The sequence below is a fragment of the Amblyomma mixtum genome, chromosome 10, assembly GCF_055824585.1.
Source record: "Amblyomma mixtum isolate Tamu chromosome 10, ASM5582458v1, whole genome shotgun sequence".
Classification (NCBI taxonomy): Eukaryota; Metazoa; Arthropoda; class Arachnida; order Ixodida; family Ixodidae; genus Amblyomma; species Amblyomma mixtum.
Window position 1 is genome coordinate 50,093,718 of NC_143021.1, and position 21,137 is coordinate 50,114,854.

The following is a 21,137-nucleotide window of genomic DNA, read 5'->3' on the forward strand; positions in this document are numbered from 1 at the left end:
AATTATTCACGCTGATTTCTCTCTTTCCCCTAATCTCTCTTCCCCAAGCTTTGCACAGAGGAGAGCCCCGTTCTCCTTTATTGAGCATAGGTGGCTTTGTCGTGGCGTGACTGTGACTGCGTCCTTGACTGTGTGACTGCGACTCTGTTTTGACTGCGTGACTGTGGCTGTCCTTGACTGAGTGACTGTGACTTCGGTTTTGTTTCTTTTGTCTTGATTATGTTTTTATTTTTCTGATTTTTATTTTGTGGCCGGCGCTCAGTGCTTTCTTTGACTGTTGCGGTGACAATGACTTTGCAGTGACTTGGCTTTTCTCTTTTTTTTTTATTACTATTATTTATTTCGCGGACTGCACGCTGTGCTTTGGCTATCTGCCTGCGTCTTTTATTGTGACGAGACTTTTGTTTTCTTTTCTTATGAGTTTTTTTTTAATGCTCTGTTTTTCGCTTAATTTTTCTTTTCTTTGGAACATTTAGTTATTTTTCATTTATTTTGAATTGGCGTTAAGCCTGGCAAAGCATTGCTGGTCCAGGCATCCTCTCTCTTTCTTTTATGTTCTTTTTACCTCTTTTTTGAGAGGACCAATAAAAGGGTAAAAGGGCTTAGCATGGAGCACCTGAATGCTTGGCTGTAACATCGAGACACCCTGTGGAGATAGGCCACTGGTAAACCTTGCTGGCGGCTGTTTTCTGGCAAACAATTAACGCCCTTACGTTCTCTCGTTGCTTTGTATAAGACAGCGATTTTTGTACATGGGTCCAGCCTGCACGTTCATTTTCGCCGCAACCTGCCTGCAGTGCCACTCTGGGTGATGTCGGTAACATATCCAGATGTGTCTGGGTTGTCGAGGCCGAGTCCTCGCTTTCATCTAGGTGCATAGTAGTGCTTACGGCTGGTGTTTGCCTTGTGTGAAATACTGCAAGCTCACTAATGCTGAAGACGAGACGTTATGGTGGCATTTTAAGAACGGGAGTGCGCGCTACAGAAGCAATCACGTGAGGAATGCACCAGCAGTTTGATGGTGCTATCTCAAACGTTTTGCTGGCGCTTTGGGAGGTGGCAAAGCCAGCTGCTGACGACTCTTGCTGCATAAGCTACTAAGGCGCTGTGACAGCGGAGGCGCTGGCGAGTGCAGGGAAATTTTGACATTATTTGTTCAATGTTCATGTGCTGGTTTTGCTCAGCCAAAATAAGAGACAAGCTGTGAGCGCCATGCAATACACCAGAAATGAGCAGTCATAGGAAGTATGGAGCAACATGTACAAAATAGAAAGCGGTAGGGGTTTAACATGGCTACACAGAGTAGATATGCAAACTCATGTGTTTAACCTGGTTGGCTCATGGTTACGCTTTAAAGTCGTCGGCACACCTGGTGACAATATTAGTGCAATTGTGAGACACTCCAGTGGTGAAAAAAGACACGGACGAAGGTAGAGGAGACAGGACAAATGCCAGTTACTTCAACTGAGGTTTATTCCACAAACAGGTAGTACCGTATATTGCCGCGCATAAGTCGACATTTTTTTTTTTAAATGTCCTTCCAAAGTTGGGGGGTCGACTTATAATCGGAGTCGATATATATGCAGAGTCTTAAAGTCAGCCTATATTTGTGGGGTCAAAAGTATATTTGCAGGGTCAAAAGTACTTTCGACCAAATCATGGATAATATCACGTCCCGTGCGCTTGTAATTCCATAATAGTTGTCAATCACAGTGCGAAAGTGGATCTGCTTAAAAAAACTTGAATTTAATTGAGATATGCACCAAAGGTTTGTTTTAATACGATAGCAACTTGTTATCGACAGACCAGTGGCAGCAGTGGCTCATAAGATGATGATCACGACTGTGTCCTCACAAGCGACGACGAGTCAGAGATGTCTCATGAACGAACAAATGTTTCTTTATGATTCGGCCTTCTGGAAAACTTTTCGGGCGAGCTAGGACCACAGGGTGCAGCGGCATCGACCCTAAATTCGGAGTAACTGTTTTTCGCCCAAAGGGGGTCGCGAGTTGGGGGGTCGACTTATAATCGGAGGCAACTTATAATCGGCAATATACGGTAAAGGCGTCGCAAAGAGAAGGAATCCGTGACAAGATAAAAAACCCATTATTGAATAGATGCAGAAGGCACGAGTGCCATGCCACTCCTGTTTACCACATCAGTGCACCTTCTATTTATCGCCTACCTGGCTGAATCAACACGTTTGCCTTCAGGTAATCTATTTCTTTTTTGTGTAGTGCCACAGAAAAGCTGCTGATGCAGTTTTCTTTGCCATTGATTATGCTGAAGGCTTCAAAAATTTCTTGGCTTTTTTGAGTCTTAAACTTGCGCCCTACGCTTGTCCTTTCTAAAAACGCCTTGCATGCTGGTTTGTGTGAGCAATGGCGAATGTGGTCAGCTAGGTGACTGCCGCCAGATAACGAATGAGCTGTCCGGCCATGCTGTAGCAAACGTTCGTTGAGGCAGCGTTCCGACTGCCACAGGCGAGGGGAACTTCACATTCAACAAGAGGTTTGGTGTGCTTAATTTTGCACATAGTCCTCCTTTTTGGCATCATTCACCAGGCGGCACATGCGTCCCAACTTTTCCAGGGCCGAAAAAACAACACGCACGCCACACTTGTCGCCGACCTTCTTGAGGCGGTGTGAGACCTGATGCCAGTAGGGCACAACGACAGGTCACTGTTTGTTGCGTGCGTTTTCGCTTGGCTTGCACAGCCCACCAGATTTCACCTCGCGAATCTGGTTTCACCACCGATGCCACAATTTCTCTTGGATACCCAGCCTTATCCAGTTGCCTTATACAACAGCGCAGAAGACAAGGCACAAAACGAACAAAAGACATGAGTGCTGTCTTTCAACTGAATTTTATTACATGCTTGTATAAATATAAACCCCTCCTGCCGAGACCTTGGTACCTCTATCCTGAGCATTAGTCACATTCACTAGCACATGTGACTAATGCTCGTTATTAATGGTCGTTAATGGTCGTTATTTACATTAACGACCTACCCCAGCATGTATCTTGTCATATCCATCTGTTTGCTGATGACTGCGTTATTTATCGTTCAGTAACTAACCCTTGTGACCAAGAATCCCTACAGGCTGACCTAAACCATGTGCAAAATTGGTGTTTGCAGTGGCTGATGACACTCAACCCTAACAAATGTAAGTATATGTCTTTTCACCGCCGCCGAAATCCTTTTTGTTTTCCGATGCCGCCGCGGTGGCTCAGTGGCTATGGTGCTCGGCTGCTGTCCCAAAAGACGCGGGTTCGATCCCGGCCGCGGCGGCTGGAATTTCTTTGGAGGAGAAATTCTAGAGGCCCGTGCACTGTGCGATGTCAGTGCACGTTAAAGAACCCCAGGTGGTCGAAATTTCCGGAGCCCTCCACTACGGCGTCTCTCATAGCCTCAGTCGCTTTGGGACGTTAAACCCCATAAACCAACCAACCAACCTTTTGTTTTCCAGTACACAATTTCTAACTCCTCTGTCGACCTCGTCCAGTCGTACAAATACTTAGGTATCACCATTTCTAATGATTTATCCTGGCGTCTGCATGTGACTAACCTGATATCGTCAGCTAATAAAACACTTGGCTTCTTGAAACGTCACCTGCGGGATGCCCCTCAACATGTAAGACTACAAGCATACATTTCACTCATCAGAACTAAACTGGAATTCGCATCGGCCATCTGGAACCCTCACCAAGCATATCTAACAAACGCCCTCGAAGCTGTGCAGAACAGGGCCACAAGATTCATTCATTCCTCGTATTCATACGACGTTAGCATATCATCTCTAAAATTGCAATCAGGTCTATCTAATCTTTCTGCTCACCGTCGCTCTGCCAGTCTCGTCTTATTCCACAAGTTTTTTTATTCGCCACTCAGACAAGAACCCTACATCTACGCACCCCCGCCGCGCAGATCCCATCGCATCAGTCATCCTCCAAGTTTTGCGCCCACGTGCCCGTACTACTGTTTTCTCTCATTCATTTTTTTGCCGAGTAGCAGCTGACTGGAACGGCCTTCCCCACGATATCGCTGCCATCACCTGCCCTGGAACATTCATGACTGCATTGAACACCTGTACTTCTTAAAAACCCACCCCTTATGTAACACCCCGCAAGGGGTCTTTAAGGAAAATAAAGTGATGTGATGATGTAAACAACATTCTGGAAATTTTTGCTAGTAATGCGTTTGGAATGAAGTTCACTCGCGAATTGCCGCAGGAAGGTCGCATCCAGTTCCTTGATGTGCGCCTTATATTTGAAGATGCGCGTGTGTTCTGGGAGTGTAGGCCATGGTCGAGGAAAACGAATTCTTAACTACGATTCGGCCCATTCCAAGCTCATGAAAAGAGCTATAGCAAAAGATTGCGACCGCTCTGCCTTGCCAAGTCATGCGAGCATCAAGTGCGTGACAGCATCCATGCTCAACTAGGCGACAGGATAAGGCTGGTTACCCAAGAGAAATTGTGGCCTCTGTGGTACTAGCTACCAAATAGCATTGTACTAGCAACCAACTAGCCCAGCTTTCTACGCTAAACGAAAATATTGGACTCGGGCTAAGCCGATCTGATCTGTTCTTTCCGCAGGTGGATGTCACGAAGTGTGAGCACGCCACCAATGGGCTCCACACTCTCTGTTACCAATTCTAGGGGAGGAGAGACAAACACCTCCACCCACGTGCCAGATCATAAGCAGGACCGAGTGGCTAAGCGGCGATAGGTCCACGCCTGACCAGCCGCTGACCGGAGGCACGACACAGGAGTCGGGAATGAGAGTGAATAGAATTTAATTAACAATTGTTAAATATGAACGATTCAGACCAACTAGCCCGCCAGAAGATACTTTTGAAAGAGAACAACACTCACCAATTCATCAAGAATAGCACAGCGTAAACACATGACAGACGGAACAAATTTTAGCTTTGACACACAGTATCAAATGTGACAGGCGAGAGAAAATACAAATACAAGGCACTTTTAAGGAAAGAATTTAGGGTATAGTTCGTAAATGTGGGAGTAGCGGGGGCTTGGCTGTTCAGGTGGTTGAGGTCCGGTCCGAGATAGGCGTCGGGCTGTCGATGTCGGGTCCCCGGAGTCGCTACTTGTTGCCCAGACACTTCGCGACGAGCCGACCACCTCTCGGCTGACACTTCACTCACACGCGCGGTTAGCCAGCACACCGCCACATTCCACAGTCCCCCGGTGTCCCCCTCTCTCCCTCACCATCCCCAGACAGCCCGGGACCGACGAATCAGAGGCGGCGACGAAACGTCCCGCGCCGAGCCCCGGCTGGCCCCGCTGACGCCCGAGCCGGAATTCCGCGTACAGGAGGTCACTGGCCAGACAACTGCTTTCTCACCGTCGGAGACCAGACAGCGAGAAGTGTGTGCTTGAGGAGGGGGGGGGGGGGGGGGGGGGGGAGGGAGTTGGGATGCTTAGGACGGAGTCCCCGCCGCCGGGCTCAACCGCCGCTGGGGAAAATCGCAGCTGGCGCGAATTCTGTTTCACCACCCCCGCGTCAAGAACGTTATTGCGGATAACATTCCACACTCCAAAAAACAGAAGTCGCGCATGCTTCGCCGTATGCGACACGAGAACATTCCACTGTAATCATAGCACAGACACGCTGAGATAATACTGAGAAATACAAGCATAAACACACTGAGATAATACTGCGGAATATAGGCGCGCACAAGTATTATGTAGATACGCATGGAAGAACTGACTCCATACACAAATGAAAGAGAAAGCTTTCTGATCGTTAGAGATCAACATCGACTTGTTGACGAGTACTGGGCTCTGAAACCCGGCTGAGGTAATCAGCACCGACATTATCTTTTCCACGTGTGTTCTCGACCGTGACTTTGCTGAAGGGGGTGTCAACGAGAGGCACCCGCTCCAAGGGAACCTTCCCTCACTGTGCCGCGCGCCATTGTTTTCTGGCATATGTCGCACGATGCGACAAACCTGCCCACGTCCCCATGTAATCCGGGCCAAAAGAAGTCTGCGAGGATGCGATCCGTTGTTTTCCTTCTACTGAGTGCCCTGCCATCAGCCCCCCATGTGCCAACTGGAGAACCTTCTCGCAGTGCTTCTGGGGCACTACTAGCTGGGTCGTCTTCGCTCCGGTGTCCGGAACGTACTCTCGATATAGCAGGCCATCATGAAGACAGAATTTGAACGAACCGCCTCCCGTGCACTCTGTCCTCTTTCGCCGCTCGTCCTCCTCGAAGCAAACCAGGAGGCTGCTGTCGTCTCGTTAGTTTTGCCTCATTTGGTCGGGGCTGACGTCAGGGAGAGTAGTTGGCACCCGTAGATTACGGAATCCCTCTTTGGATTGTCGGGCCGCCTGCTGGCGGGTCGTGACCGCCGCCGTGGCCATAGTAACTTGGGCGGGGCCCTTGTCGCATATGCTGACTTGGAGGAGCCACTGCCCTTTCCGAGTCCTCGGGTTTCCACTCAGTATCTGGTGCTTCTGGGCATCGTACTCCTTCAATGTTTCCGAGAACAAGGTCGAAAAGGGGCTCCTCCATGCAGCCCGCCATAACTTCCCCCTTGTAGTATGGGGTGTCGATCTGAATGCGGGCCTCGGTCAGTAGCTTAGCGGAGCGGTCTACCAAGTAGGAGACCCGGTGGTCGCCGGTCATTTCTTCGTCCTTCACGAAGCTGGGGTTGACGATCACCATGTTGCAACCTGTATAACTCGGCACTCGACCCTTTCTTCCACTGATCTGACCTTCTACGACCGGCCAGTCGGGCGTCGGCCAGTCGGGCGCCAACGCAGTCATATTCACGACTGGGACGCGCTGTCCATCCTTTAATTCTAAATAGCCATCCTGGATACATGCAGACGTGTTCCTGGAGGTGGGTGGCGTCTGATTCTTTTGCACTGGAGGACCACGGTTCGCCCTGCACTGTGCCGCAATGTGCCCTGGTCGCGAACAGATGTAGCACCGTGCAAGCGCCCCCGGGCCACGCTGCTGTTCGGCAATCTTGCCTGCGACCAGACTGTCCTTCTTGGAGTCTCTTCGGCCGAAGTTGACGGTCCCTCGTGCCATCACGTATTCATCTGCTCGCTGAACTAATTCTTTGATGTCCGTGGTCCGCTTTTCTCTAATAAACGTGACCATTGCAGGCGCACAGTTTTCTAACAACTGCTCGGCTAAAATTAGCCCCTTCACTCCCTCGTATGACTTCTCTGTTTTCGACAGTTCTATCCATCTTCCCCAGCAGTTCCCCAGTCGAGATACAAACTGCGAGGGAGTCTCGTGGTCATTGGGCGTTTAGTTCCTAAACTTCTGACGGAATCCCTCTTCTGTCAACCGAAATCTGAGCAGGAGCGCATGCTTGACAAATTTAACATAGTCATTCGAGTCAGAAGCTGGCATTCGGCCAAACACATTCAGGGCTTCTCCCATGAGGCAAGTGCTCAGCGCCGTGGCCCACTCCTCCCGTGGCCACTGCTGGGCTTCCGCCACCCGCTCAAACCGCGTCAGATACGCGTCCAGGTCATCACCTTTTTCGTTAAATGGGGCCATCAACTTGTGTGGACGAACTCTGAGTACTCGGGTTGTCATCGTCGACGAGCTCGGTTCGCTGACCAAACTGCCGCGAATATTGGCACTCGCCCTTAATTGAAAGAGTGCCATCTCTTTCTCGATTTCGAGGGTTGGACGGAAACCCGTCTGGTCGGGGGTGTACATGAAGAAGAAGGCAGAACACCGACCAAAATAAAAATGAACACTTTAAACGACGTTTCGGCTCCCACACGGGAGCCTTGTTCACAAAAAGGTACAGACGTGAAAGGCTGGCTATTTATGCTTTAAAATGTGCCCTAGGCAGCGGGCGTATGCACTAGGAAGTGCCCCGTCAGTGCGATTAAGAGTGTGGTCGGTTGTCTGAATGATTAATGATTCCAGATATAGGCGGCTTTTGAGATTCTTTTCGGTTTTTAAAATGCGCGCATTGCTCCAATCTATGTCATGCTGCCTGCTTCCGGAATGTTCGGCGAGTGCATTTGACGAAGCTTTCTTGTTTTCATACTGGTGTTGTTTCAATCTTTTAACAAAGTTTCCACTTTCACCCACATACACATGGTGACAGTCTCTACACGGTATACTGTACACTACGCCCGGAAACTTTTCCTTTGGCAGGCAGTCTTTCACCTTCACGAGAGTTTGCCGCAACTTCTTCGCCGGCACATGTGACCATTCATGTGACACAATGGAATGGCTGGAAAGCCGCGCACTAGATTCATTCAGCCCAAAACCAAAGATTTTTGTGCGGTACGTCGATGACTGTTTTTCTGTTATCAAGAAGGATGCTTTACTTGATTTCACAGCGCATCTTAACAGCATCGAAGGAGCCATCCAGTTCACAGTCGAACAAGAAGAGAATGGACAGCTTCCATTTATGGACGTCTTAGTGAAACGAAGCCAAACCGCACTCTCATTCAAAGTGTACAGAAAGAGCACTCATACTGGCCGCTATCTTCACTTTAACTCCCTCCACCCAGCCTCTCACAAGAGATCAGTGGTTGCCTCGCTTTTTCGTCGAGCAGACCGCATCTGCACAGAGCCAGAGGACGCCAAAGCCGACCGTCAAAGAGTTCGCAAGGACCTCTCCGAATGTGGCTACCCGTTGCCTTTCGTCAACGCTGTGGAACGCAAACTGTTGCGACCCCCGCGATCTGACAGTGGCCCAGCCGCCAAAAAACGTGCACCTGTGCCATATGTGCCCGGGATCAGCGAAACATTGGCGCGCATCCTGCGTTCTTACGACGTCGAAGTGTCACATGTGCCGGCGAAGAAGTTGCGGCAAACTCTCGTGAAGGTGAAAGACTGCCTGCCAAAGGAAAAGTTTCCGGGCGTAGTGTACAGTATACCGTGTAGAGACTGTCACCATGTGTATGTGGGTGAAAGTGGAAACTTTGTTAAAAGATTGAAACAACACCAGTATGATGTTGAAAACAAGAAAGCTTCGTCAAATGCACTCGCCGAACATTCCGAAAGCAGGCAGCATGACATAGATTGGAGCAATGCGCGCATTTTAAAAACCGAAAAGAATCTCAAAAGCCGCCTATATCTGGAATCATTAATCATTCAGACAACCGACCACACTCTTAATCGCACTGACGGGGCACTTCCTAGTGCATACGCCCGCTGCCTAGGGCACATCTTAAAGCATAAATAGCCAGCCTTTCACGTCTGTACCTTTTTGTGAACAAGGCTCCCGTGTGGGAGCCGAAACGTCGTTTAAAGTGTTCATTTTTATTTTGGTCGGTGTTCTGCCTTCTTCTTCTTTCTCGATTTCCTGGAGCTTTCGCTCAGAGCGCTCCTTCTCCCGAGCATCTCGCACTTTCTCCCGCTGGTCTTCCAGCTTACGCCTCTCGCGTTCCGCTGCTCTCTCTTCCCTCAGGAACTCGTGAAGCTCTGCTCCCTCCAAACCCAACTCCTTACCGAGTGCTACTAAGCGTTCGGCTTCTGCCATCGTGTCTCACACCGGCAATCAAACTCAAAATGTGCGTATACGGCTGTGTCGTTGTCTCGGGGCTGTGTCGGGGTTAGCACAGGGTCCTGTCGCGGACGCCAGTTTGTCACGAAGTGTGAGCACGCCACCAATGGGCTCCACACTCTCTGTTACCAATTCTAGGGGAGGAGAGACAAACACCTCTGTGCCAGATCTTAAAGGGGCCCAGAAACACAATTTAGTTAACTGTTTTGCCTGTTGATTGCATACAGTGAGTTATAATGGTGCTATTAGCGTCGGTAATGCAGCGTATATTCCGTTTTTTAATATTTTAATGTCCTCCCAAAAACAACTTCATGGCTCTGATGGTGTCGCCACACAGTGGCGGGTTTTTAGCAGTGGATATGACATCATCTGGCGCGAGCTTGATGATCGGACAAACAGTAAATATACTGCAAATTGTGTGAATAAATAGACACATTTTGCACCTGTCTGCGTTTTATATTAGATCAACAAAAACAACTTGTTTGTCTTAGATAAAAGCTCTGCAAAGCAAGTAAAATAAAAATACACCACCAGGGGCGCTCTGGCATGGAAACGACGCTGCCAGTCTCAGCAAAAACGAGTTACAGGGAGCAAGCAACCATGGAGTACAAACTTCCGTGACGTGCTCTGGCTGGCTGTTTTGATTGGTTGCGCCAGGTGCCGTCATCGGGAGAGCGAAATAGGAGTGGGAAGCCCCGCCAAAATCGAGTTGAGAGCAGCGTTTTGTTTGCTTGTATTTTGAAATTTCTCCACTGAATAACTCTCGTTCCTGTGCATCGATTCCTGTAATTCTTTTTAAGTCAGCATCTGTGTGACATAAAGAACCCACCTGAAGTATAGCCGGTATCCCCCCCAAGCAGTGTTTCGCAGCCCCTTTAAGCAGGACCGAGTGGCTAACCGGCGATAGGTCCACGCCTGACCAGCCGCTGACCGGAGGCACGACACAGGAGTCGGGAATGAGAGTGAATAGAATTTAATTAACAAAGAGAACAACACTTTCACCAATTCATCAAGAATAGCACAACGTAAATACAGGACAGACGGAACAATTTTAGCTTTGACACACAGTATCAAATATGACAGGCGAGAGGAAATACAAATACAAGGCACTTTTAAAGGAAAGAATTTAGGGTATAGTTCGTAAATGTGGGAGTGGCGGGGGCTTGGCTGTTCGGGTGGTTGAGGTCCGGTCCGAGATAGGCGTCGGGCTGTCGATGTCGGGTCCCCGGAGTCGCTACTTGCTGCCCAGACACTTCGCGACGAGCTGACCACCTCTCGGCTGACACTTCACTCACACGCGCGGTTAGCCAGCACACCGCCACATCAACGATCTCCACCTCGACTGCTCTCCGCCACATTCCAGTCCCTTCGTAGTGTCCCCCTCCCTCCCTCACCATCCCCGGACAGCCCGGGGCATGGGACCGACGAATCAGAGGCGGCGACGAAACGTAAACTATCGCGCCGAAACGTCCCGCTCCGAGCCCCGGCTGGCCCCGCCCACGAAACACAAAACGTCTTGCAAACGTATGGGAACAGCTCCAAATGACTACAAACGTCTTGCGCTGCGTTGAAACGTCTCATAGATGTCGACAAGAAGAAGTTTCCTCTGCGACGTCTCTTAAACATCTGCAGTCAGATGTTTGCTATGAAACTTCTGTGAAACATCTGTAGTCAGATGTTTTCTAGACTTGTTTCTAACACGTGGAACTTGATACCACGTCAAGGAGACGCGCCTAGCAATCAGCAGAGAGTTGCCGCCGGGGATTAAACATGCTGTAAATCACGGCACATAAATTAGATGGCTCTCCTGCTTGACGTTTCGAAGAACAGGCGCGCCGGTGCAAAGACCGCTCTTTGTATTCGAACACTGAAAGCGCGTTTTCTCCTACGGGGCCCGAATCACGTTCCACATCGAGTGCAGCTAACCCGCCACTCGTAAGGCCGGATTTAGGTAACATATAATGGCCCTGAAAGCCGGCGGTAGTTACACGAGCGAAAAAATTTGCTTCATGTTGCGAACGCCTCTGTTACGCCTCGGCTAGCTGGCGGCAGCACGCGGATTGACAGGCGCAGCGTACGCTGCCTTCGCCGCCTTCCCGCCGCCTTCGCCGAGCGCGCTATCGTGTTGGCAGATCTTGGAGGCAATAATCTGGGACCAAAGAGAGGTGGAACTAATATGGGTGCCGGCACACTCGGGGAACAGGGGAAACGAGTTGGCTCACAGTATAGCTCGAGGTTATGTCAGCCGAGCAGTGAGCCGGGTCGAGTCCCCAAATTTCACGAGAGATGCATTCATATCATTTCACGAATACACCAATCAGTTTAAACTGGAAAGGAGGATCTATCCGCCACCAGACAAAAAGCTCGACAAAAGCCAGGAGGTAACGTGGCGTCGGCTCCAGACGCGAGCCTTCTTTAGCCCGTCGAGACTAGCACACATGTATCCAACACAATACAACGCTACATGCAAACAATGCGGCGAGATAGCCGGATATGACCACATTTTATGGAGCTGCAAAAAGGCGCCGCCACCGGCGGACCTACTACCAGTCCCTTCTCTAGAGCGGTGGGAGGCTATACTGGCCAGCTCAGACCCGTTGACGCAAGTCCGGGCCACTGAGTGGGCTCACAAGGTCGCCAAGAGCCATGGGCTCGAAGCCACCTAGTATAATGCCCACTAGGGCTCAGTGCTGACAATAAACGTTTTCCAATCCAATTCTTGAGTCACGCCGCAGCTTGCTGCTTGGTGTCGCTCCGCACGGTGGCGATGCAGGCTAGTTTGCCAAAGTGGTTTTAACCGTTTCAAGCAGAAATAAATCTTAGTGCAAGCTGCAAGTGCTTAGTTTTACATGAAAGTATTAGATTCAATTTGTGTTTTGGTTCTTTGATGATTTGTTTATTTTTACGTTTAGAAATTTAGTACTTCATTTGGCCATTTAGCGTTGCAGAGGCTAGCGATAGCTAGGTGCGCGAAGTGGATGCTGCGTACGTTGTACGTTTCGCTGCGCACTTTTTTCCGCGCTGGTTGGCACTTCACGCCGCTGCAGTTTCCCCTTTTTTCTGCGGTATCGTTTACTACCAGTGTTGCACTGAGATGTGAGCCTCGTTTTCCGCAAAAGTCAGTAACCTTCCATTTCTTTTCTGTGGTGAAAGTCTAGGCCTTGCTTTAGCTAAGCCTCTAACGCGCCTGATTGAACGGTCGGCTAGTGTGTTACTCCTTTGGTTTACAAATCACAAAACAGTATCAGCCAGTGTTTTACATACCGAAGTGCTATTTGAGCTTTTGTTAAGTGGATACAGCTAGGCTGCTCTCGCATGCGAGTTCCTTTCTTTACCAAGGCGGTGACAAGGTGAACGTGACAAAGCTTTAAACCAACCAGCTTTGTTTAAGCGTACGTTGGTAAGGCGTGAATTTTTTCCTAGACAATGATTAATCTGCTCTATTGCATTCTGGCAGCGTTTTATTCTTGCCAAGGACTGTCATCTGGCCACCTGTGTGCTCCAAATCTCCTTGCTGTGATTGCCGTCAGTGAAACTCGCGTTAAAAAGGCTTTGGTTATCTTCACTAAGGTTGGTTTAGGTTTATTGGGGTTTAGAGGGTCAGTCTACTGAATTTTATCGACCATATTTTCTTTGCGGCAACCGATAGCTCTTTATTCAAATTACCGTTAGCCAGCTGTGGTGCCAAGGAGTGCGGTAGAACATTTTAAAATAGAATTTATTAATGTGGGAACACATCTGTATGAGATGGTAGTCTCATCTATCAACCATCTGTATTTCCGCCGCGGGGCGACAAACATGGCGGCGCCCGTCGAAGCATGCAGGACCTCTCGCTTCGGACTGAATTCTCGTTGTTGCTGCCTTTTTCAGTGCGTTCACTGGCCATAAATGGGGCGCCAGTCTTTTGCTTCGTCTCATCTCGCCCATAAGAAAACGTATAAGGGATAAATTTGCTTTATTTTAATAATTAGAGTGACGATTCTGCCGGTTTTAGGCTTAAGTGGAGAGTCGGTTTGTTTACAGCAATGGTTCCCTCCTGACAACCAGATGGCGCCACTATAGGCTGAGTTTATTTTTGCGTCTCTGCTAGCATACGCTGAACTAAAAGTGGGAATGTGCCTGCGTTTAGCGTACGTGTAACTATAAATATTCATGTGATTTACAGAAAAAGCGAGCTGTACGCCTTCTACAGTTTACTAGAACAAAATGTGCATTTCTCTGACATTGGGGCATATAAATGGTACGTAGTATATTCACTTATGCTTCTACAAAAAAAGAATACCACTTTCTTGAACAAAATGAACGTTTGGGGTCGCCACCATGCTTTTTTTACGCGAATTTTAACGCCGAAATAAAATATAAATTCCTGCCTAAACCGGGCGCAGACCCCTCGTTATTGATGTTATAGGGTGCCAACTACCAGAATATGCCATTATTTATACACTCATCTCGGTGAGTAGACTGACCCTTTAACGTCCCAAAGCGACTGAGGCTATGAGGGACGCCGTAGTGAAGGGCTCCGGAAATTTCGACCACCTGGGGTTCTTTCACGTGCACTGACATCGCACAGCACACGGGCCTCTAGAATTTCGCCTTCATCGAAATTCAGCCGCCGCGGCCGGGATCGAACCCGCGTCTTTCGGGACAGCAGCCGAGCGCCGTAGCCACTGAGCCACCGCGGCGGGGCTCTTCACTAAGGTATTTGTTTGGGCAAGTCGGTACATTGTTAAAACTGAAGGCACAACGCACGAAGAACCTGTCCTGTCCTTCGTGCGCTGTGCCTTCAGTTTTTGGCTATCTTAACTGCGTCAAGCTTTTATTTCATTACGATTGAGAGCCCCGGCACAAAGGTAGTTTACTCAGTAGTGCTGCTCTGTATATGTGTGCAGGCTGTTTGAGAGTGCAGTGAAGTACTACGGTTACTGTTACTGTACGGCTCTTTGCAGGCATGGCTGCTTTTATTTTTTGGAAAACCATTGCACCGTGCACAGCTGGCGTTGTCTCTGCTTCACTGTGTACATTTCGTTTTGGGTACAGGCTGTTCAACAGTGGTGTTCAGAGGACATCCTTGCCTGCTCAACTTCTTAAGTTTTGGTAAGCACGCTTTGCAGCTGACACCTTTTCTTTCACTTCATGATTTCTTGTATAGGTCTAGGCTGTTTGATAATGTTCATTCCACAAGCCCCATTATTTGTTTGTCCTTTAGAACCCCAAATGTTGACCGGAGGAGCAAGGACCTGGTCTAGTTTCACGCAAATTAATCTCAGCACCTTGTACTTGGTTGTTCAGAAGAATGGCCTGGAGATTGTTTCAGTTCTGAGGTGGGGATCTGGACAAATGCTTCTTGTGCAGTGGTGTAAGTAATCTCTTGCCCGCTGTTTGAGCTTCATCGTACAGATTAGAAAGGGCTTGTTTGGCAATGCAGTGTTAGGAGCCTTATACACACACGCACTTTTATTTGTCTTATCTTTCAGATGTGCCCCTGTGTAGCTGTCAAGGAAAGGCCCAAGATTTAACCCATCTCTGGTGTATACTGAAGTGATGCAGGTATTACCAGGACAGCAGCATCTCTGCTATGTTTTCGTGCGACGGTGCAAGATGTCAACCATCAACCACTTTTGATTCAGCCGCATCTTGGAGGTAAGAGAAAGCCTGTTTGCAAGATGCAGCTTAGGAGGTTCTGTGAGTACAGTGTGCATCAAAGTAAGGCAGTGCACTTGCTATTGACTGCTTGGCTTTCAGTGTCCATGCACGCTGTTTGAATTTTACTTCTGTTAAAGGCCTCCACAGTGATTGACTTCTTGAGTTTATGGTGAGCCGTAGCACTCTGCTGAAATGCCGCTTGCAATGACATCATATGCATATATGTTTTTGGTTAGCTTATTTTATTGCCTGTGCTGTCACTCCTTGCCATTTCCTGGTCTTATTTGCTTCCGACTCCTCATTGGCCATTCTACATTCACCTGACTGACTGTGCTTTTGGTTACTCTAATATTTTTCACTTCTGCAGGCTGCTGAACAGAGCTGGATTTGACTTCCCCTTGTTACCGTCTAGTTGGCATCCTCCTTGCAAGAAAAGCGATGTTTGGAACCCCTAGCGAGCTCTTCACTGCCGTCCACATCACAGCAACTTGATCATCAACGCATCCGTTGTGAACAAGGCCTGGGGCCGAATGAATTTTTGATTTAACAATTGGTTGCTGCTCGACACTTTCCCGCCATCCAAGTGCTTACCGTTGTAATGTCAGCCAAACGAGTGAAGCTACCTCCTCCGTGGCTTCTAACATTAATTTCCTGGTCCCTTTCTTTTTTTGTGTGGGTGTATTTATGTGCTTGGGGATCGGGACCAGGGTCTTCACCGCGTTAGGGCGAAGCAGCCAGACTACGGAGGGAAGCCTTCGGGAGGAATAGCAAGCTTGAAGGTTTATTTTACATTGTGTACAGTCGCAAGGAGACCAAAGTCAGAAAATGGGGGAGGATTATCTGGCACACCGCAGATTGCTGCTTAAATGCAGTTCACATTCCCCAGGCACCCAGCTAGGGAATCTGATCTCTGGTTGAGCGTCCAATGGGCCGCTAGCGTCTTCTTAGGCTCCGCCCTCCCCACGTGGCCGCGCACACCGCACAGACGCACACACACACGGACAAAGAGGAACTTGGCGTCTCTCAGTCGCGAACTGTTTGACCAGGCCCAAAGGTCGTTGCTGCTGTGTGATGATCCTGATCGATGGGGACGCGAGCGCTGACCGCTCACACCGGTGACCTCTTCAGGGACAAATCAGCCGTGTCGCCTTTCCGCTTTGTCGGCTCCTCAGGGCGCACGCGGGCACTGAGTTGGCGGCGCCGTCGCCCCCGCCGTCGTCGCCGCTAGGTCTCGTCCGTCGGTCCATGGCAGTCAGGGAGAAGCGCCGCACTCAGCCTCCCCGGCGAAGGGGATTAGACGCCTTTGTGTAAGCCGACGCCGTCGCCAGTAGCTGCCCCACGCAGTGTCTCTTTTGTCTTCCCCGAGCAGCAGCGCTTCGGCCAAAGTGGCCTGATGGCGCCCGACTGACTCGCCTGTTTCCGCTGCCAGTCCCCAGGAGCGCAGTCCGGCACCAGAGGCGCATTCAGCATCGCCGGCGAAGGGGATTAGAGCCTTTGTCCACGCCAACGCCGTCGCCAGAAGCCGCCCCCAGGCCAGCTTTTCCTTGCGTCTTCTCCGAGAAACAGCAGCGCTTTTGGCCGCATACCTGATGGCGCCTGACTGGCTCGCCGTTCTCCGCTGGCTGGGCCTCCGATCATTACAGTATGCACTGGATTCAATAAAGAGTAACGCAGTGACTGAAAAGTCTGCTAGCACGTGCATTTATGGCTCATTACTACAGCCATGCATCCCTTGTAATGTGGGCTCATTGTTCGGGTCATTGCAAATCAGCTTTGAGTTCATTTTTGAGTGGTGCATACCAGAAAAATGAACTATAACATTTGCAAAGCTTTGGAGGGTTTAAAGGCAGCACTAAAAATCAGTCTTGAAACGCGTAAGATATTACAGGCACCCATTTCGGAAAAAAAAGGAACGTCTAAAAAAATTCTAGAAAAGTTCTACCTGAGAAGTTTTCTAGCCGTATACAAGCGTAGCGTTAGCAGAGCTAATAGAGGGCTAGTAAACGTCTAAGTCTAAAAAACTGCTTAGATGAAACTTCTTTTAGATGTCAAGCTTTTTCTTCCAAGACTTTTTTTAGAGGTTTATTAGCGCTTTTTGTGTTTCGTGGGTAGGCACTCTGTCTCAACTGTGAATCTCGCTTTTAAATCTGTCAGCTCATTGTCCAGTAATTGAGCGAACACAGCCATTTGTAGCAGCTCTCTGCTTCAAGCGTAGGTGTGTTGCTTCAGTACGTCTGTCTTTTAGTTAGGTTGAAGTTCTGGTTCCAGATCAGCTGCCAAAGCGACGGCGTCTTTGTAGAGCTGCAAAAATGTTTCAGCGCAGTCGACTTTTAGCTTGCCAAGTAAAGCAGTGGTGTCTGCCGACACGTTAGTTCGGACGTCAACATACTCTTTTTGGAATAGGTGACTAAGCGAAAGCATATGTGTTGGCATATGTGCTAAGCAAATGGTTGCCACTAGCAATTCGCTAGCATTGATAGCTACGCGGAGTGTCCTGGATTTCGCAGAGCTCTGAATTTCTGTCCAGTTGGCGATTTTACCGAGAGCTTTCACCACACTTCCAAGCGGATCTTGAAAACGAATCACGCTGTCGTGTCTCTCAACCCACCTTGTTTTGTAGAAGACTAAGTTGGCCACCGAGGATGGTCTTCAGTTCAATATGCTTCATTTTGGTGACGCTGTAAAGAAGCAAATGACTTTCTTCATAATGCCGGCAGTGTTCATAATGGATGACTTTGACAATGACAAGTTAAGCGCATGGCTGAAGCAAGGGCAGCGCACCGCATTTGATGCATCGCGCTTCATTTCAGATACAGCACCGCAAACCTGAGGAACCATAACACTGCAGCCATTGGTACCAGTTACAACGCACTTTTGTAAATCAGGTCTTAGTGCCTCATAGTCTTTCCAATATTTACACCATGCAAACCAAATGTGATTTTCCTTGGGGGGTGCGTTGCTTTTTAGGTCACATCCGAGATGCGAGCGAAAGTCACTGTTCAAGTAACTCAACAGCAACCAATTTTACTCGTCTTGTTTTTGTTTCAACAAGCAATTACTGCACCCTGCAAATAATTTACTATTTCCCTTCGTGGTGTTATCTTGTATACAGGCTGCACTATGAGGGGCTTTGGAGCAAAAATCACCGTTTGAAAACCTTTCTGACCAGGAAGGAGATGAGACCAGGAATTGATGCGCTGTATCGCTGACAGAATGGAAATGTGTGGTGGCAAGACCCGAGCCACCAAGATGGATGTCAGTGAACTGTACAAAGTCTTCTCGAACAGGGTTGTGGACATCTCGCACAACAATACACAGTCGTTCCGTTGAACATCGCACTGTATCCATGCCTGATTTTTGGACTTGTTGTAGAACCCTAGCAAGGACTTCTTCACCGCACAGCACTTGATGAGTTCATTCTGGGTCGTCTTGCTGATATAGGTTGCCCGAGGTGACGCATTGGCAAAGTACTTTTCAAGTTCCCTGTCACCGCTGGAGAGCCCAAAGCGCAGAAGTTCGCAAAAGTTGCCAAAGTTAGCGACTGAAGATACCTCCTGCAAGTTGTTCGGAAGCGGTATGCCTTGACGCCCTATAAGTATGATGAATACTATGATAGGTTGCAGATGATTTCTGTTTTCATTCACGGAAAGAAGGCACTGGTTGGATACTTGGGCGGCGACATTTTTTCCTGCTGCATCAGCTCATGCAAGAAAGCTTTCCAAGCCTTCACGTTGTGTTTGGTCACTATCACTGGATAGAAAAAGATCACTATCCTTGCCTAGCAGCCTCGTAAATATTTTGAGAGGCCTCGTCACAAGTTTTTGAGGTCAAACCTTTTTTGGGGGGCCTCCCACATTGCCCGTTGTGAACAATGGTCGGTATTTGCAATAGCGACCTCTTTGCCTCTCCGACAGAACAAGCCACCTAAATTTAAGCAAGTATGAGTGGCTCAGGCATCTCTTCTCACCTTTGCAGTCTTTTTTGTGGACGGAGTGTGGGAAGCTATAATTTTCGGGCGGGCGGCTACGAATGTGACTCCAACAAACGCCTCTTAATGAAGTCATCAACTTGCTTTTCTGCAAAAGCTCCAGTGAAGTGTCACATTGTCTGTCAACAGTGTGGCATCCGATCTTTCGCTTTCATATTTTTGCATTCTGCGTGCCCCATCCAGGGGTGAGAAATGAAGTCTCTGTACTACTGCTTTAAACAGAAACTTAGAGAGTCTTTTTAGGAGCCTGACTGAATAAACTACTGGTCGTTTGAGAACTCGTCCGTTTCATGCTTCGCAGCAAATTGTAAGGAATGTGTGCTGTTACAAATAAAAATATTGGCAGACGATTACAATACTCAGTAATGCGAAATTAGAGTGCCACTCTTGAGGTTTCACGATATGCTGAGCTAAAGAATTTAAAAGAGACCTGTTTCTATATATGTGCAATTAGAGCCTACTCTTTATTTTTTCACAGTATTGATGCTTGAACTGAGAATACTTATTGATTGTTATATGGGAGGCCTTGTGATCTTGGCATTTTTCGTCTTCCACAGCTTCCCTATCCAGCCACATCCCGCTCCACGACTTTGGCCCTTGCCTCCTCCTTTACGCTGCCATCTTTGGCAGGTGGCGTCCAGGAACGAGTGGCTAAGAGCTGCGCTCTAAAAAGCACAGAGAACTCCAGCATTTCCAAGTAGTACCGGCAATTCATATGTGACACAAATAAGATGGAACAGAGTGGAGTTGATAGAGATCAATTCCGACACTGTCAAAGGTTTGGCCAGGGCAAGGCAGCGGCTGCAGTGGGGTGGTTGTGTGCCGAGGAGGGTTCTTACGGCGTTGGCAGGTGAGACACAGGCGGATAAAGTGACGAACAAGGCGGTACATACCACGCCAGTAGCACCGTAAGTTCAGGCGAGTGTACGTCTTGAACATGCAGTGTGGGCGCAGTGGGGCTCAGACAGAAATGAGGCACAGATGTCAGCGCGGAGGTGTCGACACTGTCGAGGAATGACCAGCAGCCATTTTTGCCCGTCGCTCGTCGATGAGGTAGTTGCGGCGGTTAGAAGTCCATCGCGGAGAGCACAGTGCGGAGCTGATGGCAAAACGCCCGAGATGGAGACGCCGTGAGGGAGTACACAGGAAGGTGAGGTGTCCTCGGTCCGCTTCTGTTTTTAATTTATATTAACGATTTATCAACGAATGTGTGTAGTAATATTCGGATGTTCGCCGATGATTCTGTAATTTATCGCCAAGTTAACAACGCCTCTGACCAAAAATCTCTTCAAGACGACCTTAACCGCATTCAGGAATGGTGTACCAATTGGTTAATGGAACTTATCCCTCATAGATGTAAAATCTTGTCCTTCACGCGTCGCCGCAACCCGCTTCATTTCCCATACGTAATAGCTAACGTCCCTGTACACCCGGTTTTATCGTACAAGTATTTAGGCATTACCTTGTGTAGCGACTTGTCCTGGAGCACACACGTTACGAACATAATTTGATCTGCTAATAAAACACTTGGATTTTTAAGACGTCATCTCCGCCAAGCCCCTAAACATGTAAAGTTATTAGCATACAAATCTCTTGTGGGACCAAAATTAGAATATGCTTCACCCATTTTGGACCCGCACCAAGCTTATACACTCGAATCAGTCCAAAACAGAGCAGCCAGATTCATCCATTCATCGTATTCTTACGACATCAGTGTATTAGCGTTTAAAACGGAATCCGACTTATTGCCCTTATCAGTTCGTCGCCGCATTGCCAGCCTTTGCTTGTTCCATAAATTTTTCCATAGTTCACTAGGCCGCGCACCCTACATCGTCCCTCCAGCCCGCATATCTCATCGCACTCGTCATCCTTTTCAAGTTTCCAGACCTCGTGCCCGTACTACCACCTTTGCCGCATCATTTTTTCCCGTACTGCAGCAGACTGGAACGACCTACCCAACGACATCGCAGCCACCGTGTGCT

At 48.7% G+C, this 21,137-nt stretch overlaps 1 protein-coding gene and 1 long non-coding RNA gene across 2 annotated transcripts; both read left to right on the plus strand.

Annotated features, from left to right (window-relative positions):
• The first annotated feature begins 8,234 nt into the window (after nucleotides 1–8,234).
• On the plus strand, nucleotides 8,235–9,203 carry LOC149325759 (uncharacterized). The gene has a single exon (XM_089564375.1). The coding sequence runs from the start codon at nucleotides 8,235–8,237 to the stop codon at nucleotides 9,201–9,203; it is 969 nt and encodes a 322-aa protein (XP_089420501.1).
• Nucleotides 9,204–14,353: 5,150 nt separating this feature from the next.
• On the plus strand, nucleotides 14,354–17,070 carry LOC149325760 (uncharacterized). The gene is made up of 4 exons (XR_016286059.1): nucleotides 14,354–14,618; nucleotides 14,731–14,880; nucleotides 14,999–15,164; nucleotides 15,535–17,070. It is a non-coding gene; the product is annotated as an uncharacterized LOC149325760 (long non-coding RNA).
• Nucleotides 17,071–21,137: the final 4,067 nt, after the last annotated feature.

Coding starts and splice junctions, on each gene's coding strand:
- LOC149325759 (XM_089564375.1), top strand. CDS start 8,235: ATGGAATGGCTGGAAAGCCGCGCACTAGATTCATTCAGCCCAAAACCA.